Source organism: Rattus norvegicus, chromosome 2 (assembly GCF_036323735.1).
Source record: "Rattus norvegicus strain BN/NHsdMcwi chromosome 2, GRCr8, whole genome shotgun sequence".
NCBI classification, from domain to species: domain Eukaryota; kingdom Metazoa; phylum Chordata; class Mammalia; order Rodentia; family Muridae; genus Rattus; species Rattus norvegicus.
In genome coordinates, this window is record NC_086020.1 from 162,973,554 (window position 1) to 162,989,503 (window position 15,950).

Here is a 15,950-nt window from a genome sequence, read left to right on the forward strand (position 1 = left end):
GGCACAAGCTCACAGGGTCTTACCTTCCTTTGCTTTCTTGTGTTCAAGCCTTTCTTTTTGCAAAGATTTCTCTAATCTTGATCTGTGTTCATACACAACTGGAAGAGAAAGAGTTAAATTTGTCTTAGTACTAAAGGGTCTAGAGTAAAATTAATAGCAATTTTAAAAACATAAAAGAGTATAGGGCTCACATCCAATTAACATAAAAACAAACTTTCACATTTGGGGTAAAGGCAGCAGATAGATCTTTTCAAAGATCTAGATTTTGTGCAAACAATATGCACAAAAATAGACAAGTAATTAGGCATAATTCTGGGTGGGCACCCTAGCAAACACTTATATGTCAGTTATCTAGAAACTCTTTCCTCTGCTCCCTCTTAATCCTGTGTCTCTAGGAGGTCCAGCATATGTCTTCCCAGGTAATGTGCATGACTTCAATTACAGGCCACAAAGCAGTTGCTCGCTCATCCACATCTCCTGTTCTAACTCCCCTGGTAAGTATCAGAGAGCATTTCCCTCTCAAGATCCCTTATCTGAAAAGCCAGTGCACTCTGCATCTCAACCAGTGTGAGTTAAACCAATTGGCATCAAAAGCAAAGCAGTGCATGGGTAGAGTATCTGAGCCAACACATAAACGAAGCACAAAAAAAGAGGGTGGAGAACTTCTGAAAGAAAATGCTCACAAAGAGTCAGGTTCAATATCCATGACAGCAAACTGTTGTCTATTCCAGGTTTTCCTGCCTTCTTTGCTTTCTGCTTATTGATACACTCTGAAGAAGCCAGGTGCGTGGAGAGAAGGGAAGAAGCTTGATATGTGGAGAGAACAAGGGAACATAGCTCACCACAGCTCTTAATGCCCTGAGCGATATATATCTGCAGCATGCAGAAGCTGCAAGTGAAAGACACTTCACCTTGGAGTGAATGAAATATGATTTATTACACTAGACTAGATCATATACAATTATCAGCAAACCAATGCCACGTGTACAGGTAAAAGCTATTGAAAAATTCAGGGGTCTTTGATTTTGTCTTAATTCCTAGAGGAGCCTGAGAAACCAACAAATGTCTCCCAGACTTTATCTGGGAACGGAAGCCTCCATTGCAGAGTGAGCAGCAGTTAGGGCTGAGAAAGGAATAAATTCAATTTCAGATGCACCCTCCAACTCCTGTTCACTCAGCTTTACGTCAACTATGCTCTCATTTTCCAGCCAGCTAAGCCAATTCCGTTACTCCATTCTTTGATCAGCCCCAAGCACCCTTTGGCTACATATAATTCCATCATCTTTGGTCAATAGCTGTCTGTATACAACACAAGAACTGTCTTCACACAAACGGCTGCTGCCAATGTTGTCAGGATCGCAGTAACTCCTCTCCTCTCCCTCTCCCTATGACCTGCTGCTGCTGCAGGCATTGTCTGCTTCCCCCTCTGACCTCTCAGTCACAGCTTCTGTTACTAGTGACTGCTGCTCTCCTTCCTCTGTCGCCTACATTGGTAGTAAAACCCCTACCCTGAATGATTGCTGGGACAAGGCAGGAAAAGGGAAAGGTTACACTAGTAATTGTGATATGCATTTTGTTTATCCACTGCTGATAATTATTACCCTATTTCTTTTTACTTGAAAAGTCTTTTCGAAGAGACTGCAAGCAAGCATTTTTTCCAGTTCATTAGAATATAGAAGCCCATATTTCCATAATCATTTCATAAGTGTTAAAGATAAGACCAGGTAGAGTCTTTATGTCTCTTTAGAAAACATGATCACAATACACACACACACACACACACACACACACACACACACACACACACACTTATTTCACCATGCATTTCTCAGACTTTTGAGCCGGCGATCTATCTAGTGGGTTTATTGTTTCCGTTGGAAGAGAAATTGCTAATCAATCCTTGTCACTCGTCTCAATTCTTCTATTTATACTTTGAAGGTCATTAGTCAAGATGAACTAACGCCACACAATGGCATGTAATGGATATTCTCATAGCAACAAGTAAGTCTAGTGGGGGGTAGTTTGAAACAATGGTTCAAACCTGCCACTCAAACTCTTAAATTTGATGTAAAGCAGTACAGGAATAAGATTTGAAATGTAGGGACTCATTTAAAAAATAATAAAACTCTGTTATACTCATCTCCTAACTTCGCTGAAAGAGAATGTACTATTTTCCATGCAGTAAAGAATGAAAACGGGGGCTCATTTCCATTTAAAACAAAACAAAACAAAAAAGGGAAGAAAAAGCTGTTAGGAGTTTAAAACAACATCCGAGAGCTTCCTTCAACCATTTGGCATTTAACACTAGTTTTCATCTAAAAGTCACAGAAGAAATGCTGTGCTCACAATTTCTCTCTGGGTGAAAGAGTATTTTCAGAAGTTCAGAGCAAACACACCAACTCAGAACTGAGAAGTAACTCTTGTCTGGGCTGGAGCGATTGTTCAGTGTATGGTATCTGGGCGGGAGAGATAGTTCAGTGGATGATATCTTGTTGCTCCTACAGAGGACCCAGGCTTGGCCACCAGAACCCACAGGGTGGTTCACAGTCATCAGTAATGCTAGTTCCAGATCATCATCATGGTCTCTCCTGCCCTTGAGAAGCATACTTGTGGTCCATCTACACATTCACACAAAAGCACTCAGACATAAAAAATAGATAAGTATTTTAGAATTAAAAAAAATAGTAACACTGTAAAATCCATCAGAAAGCACCACCACATGTCATAACTTCTTAAGCCAAGGTTGTTGGGGTGGGGGTGGGGGCATGCTGCTTTAACAGGACCAACAATAGTTCATGATTTTTTTTCTTCTTCAGATCTGACTATAATATAACCATTTTCTTTTTACAAAACAAGGGCTAAAAAGCTTGCTTGTGAGTCACATCGGTCAACTGGTAGTTTTGTCATTCACCAAATTTTAAATGAACAGATTTGTAATTTCAAATTATGGCTGTAGCAAGCCACAAATATAGTTAACACATTTTAAAAAGGATATTTATAATTCAGAGCAATACATTATTTCTCAGAACAGAATGTTTTAAAAAGACTTTTGGCTAACTTCAAGACTAACATCGGATATTTAGGACATTTGTCTGTGAGTGTGTGTTACACACATTCCTATGGATGTGTTTGTGTTCATGTGCATGGAAAGACAAGACAGAAATCAGGAATCTTCTCTAATAGCTTTCTGTCTTGTTTTTTGAGATAGGACCTTTCGCTGAACATGAAGCCTGTCTATCTAGCTAGGCCACCTGACCAATGAAGTGACATGGGCAGTGTGGATGTAACAGACATGCTCTATGGACCCTGGCTGTTTGGTTCTGAGGAACTAAACATGAGTCTTCATGTCTGGGGAGCAGGTGCTTCACTGACCGAGTTCTCTCCCCAGTTCCACTAAGATAGTTTTAAGAACCACTTTTACCTGTAGGACCAATTCACTGTAGTACAGAAGATGTTAAGTCAACATGAAGATAACATTACAGAAACATTTTTCTAGTATCTTTTATTCTTCCTTTTATAATTTTACTTTAAACAAAGTCCCAGGGCGAATACAGAAAATTTTAGAAGATCCACAGCAAACAATGACCTAAAGGAACAGGGGAGACACCTGCTTGGATTGATTCTCACACTGGAGCTTTCCTCCAGCTCCCAGGAGAGGGAGAGAAAGCACAGTGCCATCTTCCTGGTCTCGCTTATAGATGAGTCCTATACTGCTGTGTCACTCCATCCCATGAGCATGCTGCCAAAGTTTGGGGTTCGAATGTACTCCAAGATCCACAGGTTCAAAGCTGAGTCCTAGAATGACACCACTGGAAGGCAGTAGAACTTCAGCAGGTGAGACCTAGTGGGGGATCCCTTGGTCGCTGGAGTGTTCCGTGAAGGTGATTTCTACTTGTTCTTGGCTATCAGTAAACAGTTTTCCCACCCCATGTGAAACAAACAAACAAACAAAAAACAGAACAACAAAACAAAACAAAACAAAACAAAACAAAAAACAAATGAAACAGGGCCAAGCATTATTGTTTGGGACTTTCAAGACTGAGCAACCCTTTTCTCTAGATAAGTTAATTGTTTCAGGTATTTGTTGTAATGGTGGCATAAAGCTGAGACACATATCTTCCATTAAAACCTTCTGTTTTTTGTGTATAACTTATACTTTAATTTGGTTATTATTCAACTCTCCTTCATGTTTAAGACACAGACTTTGAGGTAATGCCTTCTCATGTCTTCCATTCACATTCTCAATGATTCATTTATTGTTCATCGTCCAGCCCCACCACCTTCTTGCTTCTCCCTAAACATGCAAGATCCACAATAAACTCAGCAGAATACTAACTGTTTTTTCTTCAGATATCTGTGGAAATGGGTTCTGAATTCCCTTCACCTTCTCAGAGTTGGAGAGGTGGCTCAGTGGAAAGGAGTGCTTATTGGTCTAGCGTGAGGATCCATCTGTGAACCCCTGAAAGAAACAGAGGCTGAGCTTCCAGACTGTTTATGCAGTCTTCAGAGGTAAAAGGAAAATGTCCAGTTACATGGGAGTCTTGCACGATACAGGGCAAAGCTAGATGTTAAAAGGCATGCATGGCCGTGTAGGCACAGGGGTTTGAAGTGTACATGCTGTGGGAACAGAAGCAAAAGGTACTCCAAAGAAAAACATATTTCATATAGACTTTATACAGGGACCTTCTTATCTCAGTAGTCGTAGTATTTCAGCCAGACCACTTTAAAATATTTTACAAAAATAATGAAGAAGAGAAAGGTAAGAAGAAAATAGGTAAACAAAGTTGGGGAGAGAGGAGTTGTTTCTAGACTTTTGGATTGATACAGAGATACACACAAACCCTCTTAAGATGGGGTAAACATGTTATGGTTTGAATGTAAAATGCCCCCAAGCGGCTCATGTGTTTGAACAGTTGATCTCCAGCTGGTGGTGATGTTTTAGAAGACTGTGGCATGTTAGGGAGAACCAACACTTCAGAGACCAACCCCACATGATGTCTGTTCTCAGCTTCCTTACGGTCTGTCTAATGAGCCTTACTGCCTTGAGTTACTGGCCCTGAGCCTTCTCTAGCATGATGGGTGGGATCTCTGGACAATCAGCCAAAATAACCACTTGATTCTTGAAGTTGTTTGTCTTCAGACATTTGGTCATGTCAACAAGTATCTAATTCAGTATTAAGGGCACAAGGATTTTTATAATGAAATAACGGACCTCTATTCTTTTCAACTCATGTGCTTGAAGCAAGCATAAAAGTCAACTTTGGCAATCATCTAACTTTTTTTTAATGAGGATTTGCCTCCACAGACACTTTACATAATTCTGCCGAAGACACTAAAGTTCAGTATCCAAATGCTAGCTCTTATGTGGTTTCTATGTAACAAACAAATATTTATTGATTGCCCACTACGTTCCAGATATTGTTCTGACATCTGGGACTATGGTCTGGAACAGATTTACATTTTTAAGTCTTCCTTGTAGAAACCAACATTCTGTTTTGACGGAGACACAGACATGACGAATAAAGAACAAAATAAATGATATATCATATGGTAATCAAAACAGCAAGATCAAAAAAACCCCAGAAAGATATTGAAAGTGTGGAGAGGGATGGGGAGGCAGGTTTCTCTTCCACGTGGAAGAAGGACCCATTGGAAGCAACTCTTGAAAGGATTACAGAGATGCAGAGAGAGAATGTGAGTGCTCCAGACAGAGAAAGCAGATCAGAAGCATGCTTGTGCTAGAAGACAGACTTTCTGAGGTATCAGCAACTGATTATGGACAGCTTCTGGGGCAAAGGCTTGGGGAAAGGGAAGGGGAACTCCCCATAGGCCTTTACTCACACAGATATAGGGAATCATTGGTTTATTCTGAACAGAAACCAGATGGGAACTTTGTACTAATGAGACTTCATGGGGTACAAGATACAGTCAGGGTGTTGTGTAGCTCTTTCTTCCAAACTGAAGCATGCAGTCCTGGAGGAAAGAAGTCTCAAGATCCAAGAGATCACTTAATTTATATGGCTCAGGAGCTCAGTCAGTTACAAAATCCACACCCCTCTGCTCCAGGGAAGAAACAAACAACTGCTGTAGAGAGGAGACTTCCTTGAACTATGCACAAGCCATACAGGGTGGCCTAGGAATGCAGTTTTGGAGGGTTAATACATGCTTGAGTAGGCTGTTTGCTGATATCACTGTCCTTAAGTCACGCATGCTCATTAATGTTATTCCTCCTCCATGTTCCTATAAGTAGTGCCCTGTATCTCACTGGAGAAAAACCAAGCCTGTCAACATTCTAGCACAGAGTGGGAGGGAGCCCTCAAGTCCTCACTCCTGAGGAGTTGTGCATAGTTGACAGCTTCTAGGAATGGGATAGTTGGTTTTCTTTAAGTTTGTGGCTCTTGGTAGGTCAACTACATTCAGGAGGACAGTCCTACACCCATGAATATATGCGTGGCACAAATTCGAGTTGGTGGGTAACAAAAACATGTGTGAGTTGGGAGTGGATCTGAGGAGTTAAGGAGAGAACTGTGGGTGGTTATGATCAAAATACATGTATAGTTATCAAAAATTAATAAAATATTTTTTAAATTAAATTAAGGCAGGCACCAAATTGGTCCTTCAAGAGCCAGCAGACTAATGCTATGGACTAGTGCTTAATGATGTGTGTGGGGCTGGCTGAGGAACCCTGTTAAACCAAACAACAACAACAACAACAACAACAACAACAACAACAACAACAACAAAAACCACAAAAACAACAACAAAAATTTTTAAAAAGAACATAAAACACGTTTAAAGGGTTATTTTGTCTACATCTCTAGACATAATTCGATTTAAACTTGTATGCAGAGTGACATCAATACCCACATAAGCTGAGGTTTTCAATTCTCACACAGTTTCCAGGGGACACAAATTGTCTCTTGATATCGACACAGGAAGATTTATGTCATATGCCTTTTCTGGAATCTTTGCCCTGTGTCTCATGATGATCACGATGACTGTCACCTATATTTGTCTGGTGAGAGCTCAGATATGCTTTCTGTTTGGCTAACTCCTAGACGGATTGATTTTGTTTTATTTTTGTGGAAAGCCTTCTTTCCAAAAAAGACATTTTGTATTTGCAATTTTAAGGACGCATTCCTGGGAATAAATACCCACTGTTTTTAAATGATCCTGTAGGCTTAAAAAAAAAAAGAGAGGTCTGTCAGGTGCCTTCCATAAATATCTAACTGCATCAAATGAGGTCACTTTGAGCTCAAGTGTCTTCCTTATACAGATCTGCTGCTTGAAATGAAGCAATAGTGAAGGTACCCTGGGATTTCAGAGTCTCTGCCAGGATTCTAGTGTGAGATGACTTTTTTTAAAAATGGATATTTTATTTATTTACATTTCAAATGTTAACCTCTTTCCAGGTTTCCCCTCTGCAAACGCCCTATCCCATCTCCTCTTAACCCTGCTTTAATGAGGGTGCTCCCCATCCACCCTCCCACCCACTCCCGCCTCACCACCCAAGCATTCCTCTACACTGGGACATGAGCCTTCACAGGACCAAGGGCCTCCCCTCCCATTGACCCCTTCAGCTCCTTCAGCCCTTCCCCCCAACTCCTCCATCTGGGTCCCTGTGATCAGTTCAATAGTTGGCCTTGAGCATCCACATCTGTATTGGTCAGGATCTGGCAGAGCCTCTCAGGAAACAGCTGTATCATGCTCCTGTAAGCAAGCACTTCTTGGCATCAGCAATTAATGTCTGGGTTTGCTGTCTGCGTGTGGGATGGATCCCCAGATGGCCTTTCCTTCAGTCTCTGCTGCATTCTTTGTCCCTGTATTTCCTTTAGACAGGAGCAATTCTAGGTTAAAATTTTGCAGATAGATGGGTGACCCATCCCTCAATGGGGGCTGTAGGGGGGGTGTGAATGTCTAACCTCTAGAGTATGGTTTTGACAGGTTCTCCCTCCCCTTTGTGGCATATTCCAGCTAATGTTATTCCTGCGGAGTCCTGGGAGGCTCTTGCTTTCCTGGCATCTGGGACTTTCTGGTTGCTAACACCAGTTCCTCACCTCCCATTGCTACACACCTCTGTTCGATTTCCTGACCCTCTGTATATCTCCCCCATGTCCTTCCCATACCTGACTCTCCCTCTCTTCTTCTCCTCCCAGTCCTCTCTTCCTCCCAAGTCCCTTCCACCCTCTGCTTCCCTTGATTATTTTCTTCTCCCTTCTAAGTAGGACTGAAGCATCCACTCTTTGGTCTTCCTTCCTCTTGAGCTTCATGTGATCCATGAGTTATATCATGGGTATTCCAAGCTCTTTGCCTAATATCCACTTATCAGTGAGTACATGTGTGTTCTTTTGTGACTGAGTTACCTCACTCAGGATATTTTCTAGATCCATCCATTGGCCTGCCAATTTCATGAGGTCATTGTTCTTAATAGCTGAGTAGCACTCCATTGTGTAAATGTACTACATTCTCTGGATCCATTCCTCTGTTGAGGGACATCTGGGTTCTTTCCAGCTTGACTTCTTTTCAGAGGTCAGAGCTGGTGATTATGGACACGAGCCTTGAGGGCAAAAGGCTTGGGGAGAGTGAAGGGAAACTTTCCATAGCCCTCTAATTAGGGTCTTTACTCACATGGACATGGTGAAACATTGGTTTGTTCTGAACAGAAATGGGATGGGACCTTTGGGGACGAGACTTTATGGGGTACCAGATACAATCGGGACATTGTATAGCTGTTTCCTCCACATTGTAGCATTCCCTCTCAGAGGATAGAAGAAGGCTCAAGATTCAAGAGCTCACATAGCTTGATAAGTTACATAATCAGAGGACTAATTTTGCAAGGAAAAGGGAACCCTCTCTAGTATGTGAGTATGGTTGACAACCACTGACAAAAAGAGGAATACACAAAAGTAAATGCTTTAGTTACATAAATAAAAATGCTTGAGTGAATCACTAGACATGCACTATAAAAATACACCCAGGAGGATGGGGATGCAGTTCAGTTGGCAAAGGAATTGCTTAGCATGCATGACGTACTGGGTTCAATTCCCAAGCCACAATTCTCTGGAGGTAGAGCCATTGGAGGTAGGAGAATCAAGATATCAAAGTTATTCTTGGCCATATACACAGTGAGTTCCAGGTCTTGGATACGTAAGGCCTTACCTCATTCATTAAAAACAAACCTCTGTAAAAATGTCTTTCTGTCTGACTGTCTGTCTATCTATCTATCTATCTATCTATCTATCTATCTATCTATCTATCTATCATCTATCAATCATTTATCTATCTACCTACCAATTTATCTAAATGACATGAAAGTAAGTAAAGCTGTCTAGAGGTACAGGAGGGAGGGATTAGAAAAGGGGAAGTATCAGGGTACAAGTGGGAATACAGTGTACAATACAGACAAGTACAACAGTTTTAGAAAAGAATTTAAGAAAGAAAATGGATCTAATAACGGGGCCAATATTTATGGTCCAGTTCCTGGATAGGATTTTATAAGCATAATTAAGGAGGATGGGGGGGTACACCAGGCATACTGTTCTAGTCTCACTTCTGGTTTGCTGCAAGTATAAGCATAGAGAAGCATATAGAGTAATCTTAGAACTCTCAGGCTGCATTTCCTTGTCACATGGCATCTCTAAGGCTTTGCACAGAAGTCTAGGAGTTTAAGCTCTGTCTGCCTCCACCCACAGCCATTGCTTAGCTTATTCTCCCTGGCAGTTTATGTCCAACTCCTGCCAAACTGTTTAGCTACTAATGTTTACTAGTGAGGAGTCTTAAAGCCCTGTTAATCAGAAGAAAGTTGAGGACAAATGTAAACACAGGGACTCCGAAATTGGCAGTAGATATCTAACACTCATTTCAACAGCTTGACTAGAACTCCTGGTAATATCCTTTACTCTTGGTTCATTTTTGGATCAAAACTCGTTTGGGATGACAAATTGATTAAGCACAAATTTTCTATGACTTTTGAAAGAGAATGTTTATGTCCACATAACAAAGTTTAATAAAGATACAGAGAATTCCATATCTCTCTGTACTATTCATTTTTTTCCTTTAAAATTACAGAAGATGGGTATTTTCTTGATGGTTCCCTAAGATCACATGGGCTTAGGAATAAGACTGACTTCTGCACTGAGATTCCAGGCAGTGCCTGGTTAAGGGAAGGGGAACACGTCAATCACTAATCTCTACAGTGCTAGTCAAAGCCCTGAAGATTGCTGGGTGAGACCTGTCAAGGTCAAATACAAGAGTCATTTTTTTTTTCTTCCTTTAAGAAAGGGCACAGTATTTATAGGAGGTATGGGTTTTAGAGAGGATTATAGGAGATTCTCAATGATGATCTGAGGATTTGGAGGATTTTTGGAAAGCTTTTTCTGAGCAGCCTTGAGTACTTCCTTCCTACTAGCATGCATCAAGTGAGCAGTCCTCTATCCCTGTTAGCTTTGTGAGTGTTCACCGAGGCTTTGAGGGGCAGCAGGGATTCCTCTCCCCAAACCCTTTAGAATGCTACACACTGTCTCTATCCGGAAACTTTTTACTATACTTCACGTATGTATTCTGGTCATTTCCACTATATTGTGGGATTACTTAGGAAAATGTTGGTCTCTATAAATCTGCGCCATCTACTGTGTAGCTGCCAAGGACCAGACTCAGATTGGAGAGGGGTTCTGAGGAAGAGATGTTGGAGAAGAGCAAAACAAACCACTCAAAGTCAAACTGTGGGTGACAAGCTGATGGTCTATGTTCTGTTCAAGACAGCTTTGTCTTCTAAAAACCTCTTTGGATAGCTCATCTCTTGCAGATCAAAAACCCAGTCTTTTATTTACATATTAATTCAGTCATTACCCCATGTTCTCTTTTGATTATCCCATGAAACATCATCCTATGACCCCAGCCTCCTTATTCTTAAATTAGACAGCAAGCACTTTCTTTTTTAACATTGCAAAAGAATTCAGATATCTGCTTGCCTTTTAAAGCACAGACAATAAGATATCTGGGTGGGATTCTGCCCAGAAATTACCATTCCTACCACACTTGGGCCTGGACCTAAATTTGTCCCAGGCTGACCATAAACTCAGGAATATGCCTGCCTTTGTATCTTTCTGACAAGCTGGTTCATAGTGCAGCTGCTTTTCTAGGTCCAAGAAACCCTCCTACAATTCATATTACAGCCTTATATTTTGCATAGTTAAGAAATTTTATATGTTTTTTTTTTTTGGTTCTTTTTTTCGGAGCTGGGGACCGAACCCAGGGCCTTGCGCTTCCTAGGTAAGCGCTCTACCACTGAGCTAAATCCCCAGCCCCAAAAATTTTATATGTTTTTGAACTCACGTTTTCATCATTCTTTCCCACCATCTTAAGGTCTGTCCTGAAGGTCACAGCATTCTACCATTTTGGTGAGACTCATGCTCACCCTCCCAGACTCATGCTGTCCCTGATTATCATGGAGTCATTCACCTTGTGAGAGAGGACAGTTCTCAAAGGAAGAACATGTACATTACTTTAAAAATAAGCCTTATGGCCACAACAACCATTAACTCTCATGGAGGCCTCCGCCCTGATGGCTCTGTTCCAGGGACAGGAACTATGTCACCGTGTCCCTCCCAGGGCCAGTCTGAATTCAGGAGATAGCCTTGACTGAAAAACAATGTAATTTTCTACAAAGTATTTTTTTTAAGTATGGGCAGGAAAAAGGCTTAGCTTGAATGAGGGTTCTTGACCACAGAGCCTGGTGAACTTAGCTTTATACCTAAAACCTATGTGGTGCAAGTAGAGAAACAACTTCTGTAAATAATCTCCTGACTTCCACATGCCCTGATGTATGTATGAACACACACAAAAGCACATATGCACGCACATGCATGCACACACACACACACACACACACACACACACACGCACACCACAAGTAAGTTTTAAAAAAGTTTTAGAATTAAAGGAATGTTTATTAATTGAATAGACTAAAGAATGTGAAACTCCAAAGCACAACCCATGAGCATTATAGCATTCCTGTCAATTTTTGCCACTAACATTTACATATGAAGGGTAGAGATAGCTACATATCAAGACAGATTGTATGATTCTAAATCAGCTTTAAATTTGGTACAACTTATTCACACCAATACTGACACTATTATATTCTGCAACATCAATGCTTCTATATGAAAGACAGAAAATCTCTCCATTATCTACCAAAGTACATTTGGGATTTTTGGAAAGAAGCATAATAAAATAAAAAAAATGGCATCTATTGAAAGCATACGACTAGATGATAAAAGAAGAAAGACAAACTACTTCCTTGAGTACATCGTCATGCTAGTGAGACTTCCTAGTTTTCTTGTCAACTTTATTCCATCATTGGAACTCAGATAAACATGTACTCAAAAAGGAGAATCAAATGGATCTAAGAGTAAAATTTAAGAGTAAAAAACAAGGAAAGAGAAGCACATAGTGCTAAGAGATCACTAAGTGATGATTTTTCAAGTAGTCCAAAGACATAACTTTGGCCAGAGCCAAGAGCTACCTCATGCTGATCAGTTCTGAGCGCAGAGTTCAGAAATCTCACTTTTATATGTCTGTATTCTATGGAATAAAATTAAGTAGGTAGAGAGCTGAGTCAACAACATCTTTCCAATGGTAAAAGGACACATATTTATACTAATAAACAAGCTTGTATGAACGTAGAAAGTAGAACTCATCTCAGAAAACATGGGTTTTTCCACTTTACAGCTGTGTGAAAGAGATGCATTGACTGGGAAGAACCTGTGACATTCTGATCAGTTCCCAGGCAAGCAATATCCTGGTGTTGGTTTCTGGAAGCTGAGAGATTATAGTTACTGTTCTATTGCTGTGAAGAGACACTGTGACCAAGGCAACACATTAAATAATGGTTTAAAGAGAAGGTTTGCACAAAGTTTCAGAGAGTTAGTCCATGACCACCATGGTACACATGGTGAAGAAGCAATAGATGGAAACTTACATGTTGACACAACAACCATGAGACGGAGAAAGAGTAAGACCTGATTGGGAATGGCGTGGGCCTATGAAAACCCAAGGCTCACCCTTAGCTGACACACATTCTACAAAAAGATCATACCTTCTAATTTTTCCTACTTTCACCAGCTGGGAAACAATTATTCAAATATATGAGACAATGGGGCTATTCCCATTAAAGCATTGCACTCCCAGTCAGTCACATGGTCTCAAGGGCGAATGACAGATACTTATCAATGTCCTATTTTGGTCAGCTGCCATCTGAGATAGATGTGCTGAATGCATTACTGACTTGTGACATTCTCAACTCGTGGTGAGTTTTTCAAGTGATACCATTGTGTGCTGAAGTATACCGACAGTAGTACCAGCCAAACCAATGAAATGATTTAATTCAAACTGGCTTTGAACATTCTTGGGGACTTAAGTTTGAACAGGAGAGAAAATACCCAGTTTAGCAGAACACTGAAGGCCCTGATTGTTAGGAAAGGGCTGATGAAGGAAGTCATTCTATTTTATTTGTTACCAATAATTTTTAATAACTTGAAAACTACTACATATTAATACAATATAAGACTATCACTGTTAAAGTGTCATTTGTGTGCCTATTCTAGTACACACTTTATATATACTCTTCATATATATATAGAACATATACATGTATATATTTGTATATATATTTAATGCCTCAAATTTCATCATTGACAAAATGGAAGTCCTATCAAGTGACTTCTAAGGCTTCTTCCTGCTCTGTCACTCTATCATTCTTTGGAATGGCTTAGCAGGCAAAGATACAGACACCAGAAGTATAAAAGGCCTTGCATAAATAATTCTATCTTCAACCCAACTGTAAACCTCAGAAACAGAGATGGCCTGAGAAGAACCAAGGACTGAGCAAGAGACAGAAAAGCCGAGCGTAGGAGAAACAACATCTCCTTAGCTGATGGCTTAAGGCCCTTGATGATAGCTGAAAGACTGGTGGTCCCCTTGACTCTGCAAAGCATTGTTTTAACAGCTACAAAAACCTTCAAAGAAGGTAAGAACAGGAAAGCTGTGCCAGGTAGCACAGCATCTCACTGGTTCCAGACTCTGCAGGTCAACATCCATTTGGAGCTGCTGGCTTACATCTTTATGTTACATTTTCATTTTCAAGCAATCCACAGTGAAACTAACGATAGCCGAAGCCTTTGAGCAAAGGCTCATTAGACATTAGACATTAGACATTCATTAGACATTAGACAGCTCACCTTTGCTTTACACTGTTTTTTCATGGACGAAAGGTAAATTAGAACTTCTCAGGGACAGTAAACCATCGTCCACTAATGGTCTGTTCAATTCTTTCTCATCTTGTAGATAAACTATCATGAAGAGGTTAAATGTATTTGCAGATGAGTGCCCATGTATTCAGCGGAAAAAAATGTCCTTTAAAACGCACTTCAGTGGTAATCACAATAAATTATACTTTCATGTTCCATTTCGGTGTGTATACAAAGAACTTTTATGTCCAATTCACTCTAATTAAGGGGGGATATGTACGATGATAATTAGAAATTACGGCTATCTGCTCATTAGAGGATCTTGAACCAATTTTGAGCTATTAGCTCATCTTATATTTATAGTGCTTAAAAATGCAATTACTTAAAAATCATTACATTTGGGGTCAGTGAATCAATATGGTTTAGGTCTTCTTTTGTCCCTTCGGCTTAAAATACTTCTTATGGCAATTTTGGGTCGTCAAGAGTGTGAGGGAGAAAGGTGGCTACTGTCCTCAAATTTACCCTTAAATCATCCACGCACCACGTCACCCAGATGATAAAGCTGCATTAATGCGAGTAAGAGAGACAGGACAATGCAGTTAATATTCATGCTTGCCTCTTGCAGCCTTCCTTCAGAATTGTGAGAGCACACTCTAACCTCACTAACTTTCTGCTTGACATTGTAAAGGACCCACGTTGGAGTGCTAATTTTAGTAAAGATAAGTTTGTGGCTCGCTCCTATTCTGTGATGAAATGAAAAATACTGTGCTTGCAAGCAGCTCATAGTCTAATCCTCCAGTAATGTACATTTTTGAATCAAGAGTCTCTTCTCCCCTGCCTCCCACAAATCACAACAACCAACCCCGTGAACACAAACTAAGTAGTTGCCTAAATAGAGATACAATCAGCATCATAGGTAGGCAAACAAAATTATGGAAATTAGCTTTATCTCAGAAATTAATTCATTTGCTCAATATAATCTATTAGAAAATATTAATAAGCCCCCCCTTTTTTTAATGGTTTGATGGTTTCTTCAGGACATGTGTTGAAAAGTCAATTACCAACACAATAAGCATAAATCTTATAAGACTTTAAGGCAAAATTTCTAGGACACCTGCATTCACTGCTGAGGCCTAACTAATCCTGTGCCCCTCAGAGCTCTAGCTGAGGCTCAAAAAGGCCGTGGTTTAGCTCCAGAAGGTGCAAGCCATTAATTTGGCAACTCCTACAAAGGGCTTGTTTTACACGTGTGCAGAATACCAGAGCAATGGATCCACGGCAATGACTCTTAGATTTCAAGGGTCATATAAAAAGGGCTGAAAATCTTACTCCAAGGGCACAGTCAGAATTGAGAGGCCCAACTAGAGAAGCGCCCAATGGAGTCCAAGAGTGGAACAGCCCACGAGTCCACAGATCTATAGAATTACAACACACTCACCTAGCCAGTGAGTGCTGTGGCACCAAACTCCAAACACATGAGATGAACTGTATGACCTGCTAAGTCACCAGGATGAGGCCACAGGATGCCTTTGTTGGTCCAAACCTCTTGCCCATGTGCCCAGGAAGCTGGCGATGACTTTGAACAAGATTAAGCAGCAACTTTAACTTCACGTTGTTTCCTCTGTTGGGTTTTTAAGTGACATAGGACTATTCTTGTCTGATCTTTCCCTTCTGTCAAAGGGAAGCCTACCTGCCATTGTG

General features: G+C 40.5%; 1 protein-coding gene across 2 annotated transcripts in view; it reads right to left on the bottom strand.

The window, feature by feature from the left end:
- Positions 1–15,950, bottom strand: part of Golim4 (golgi integral membrane protein 4) — a 92,473-nt gene that overhangs the window by 34,125 nt on the left and 42,398 nt on the right. For both annotated transcript variants that reach the window (NM_001399469.1, NM_001399468.1), the window contains exon 2: positions 24–98. In NM_001399469.1, the coding sequence (NP_001386398.1) occupies positions 24–98 (75 nt within the window). The remainder of the gene's footprint in view (positions 1–23; positions 99–15,950) is intronic.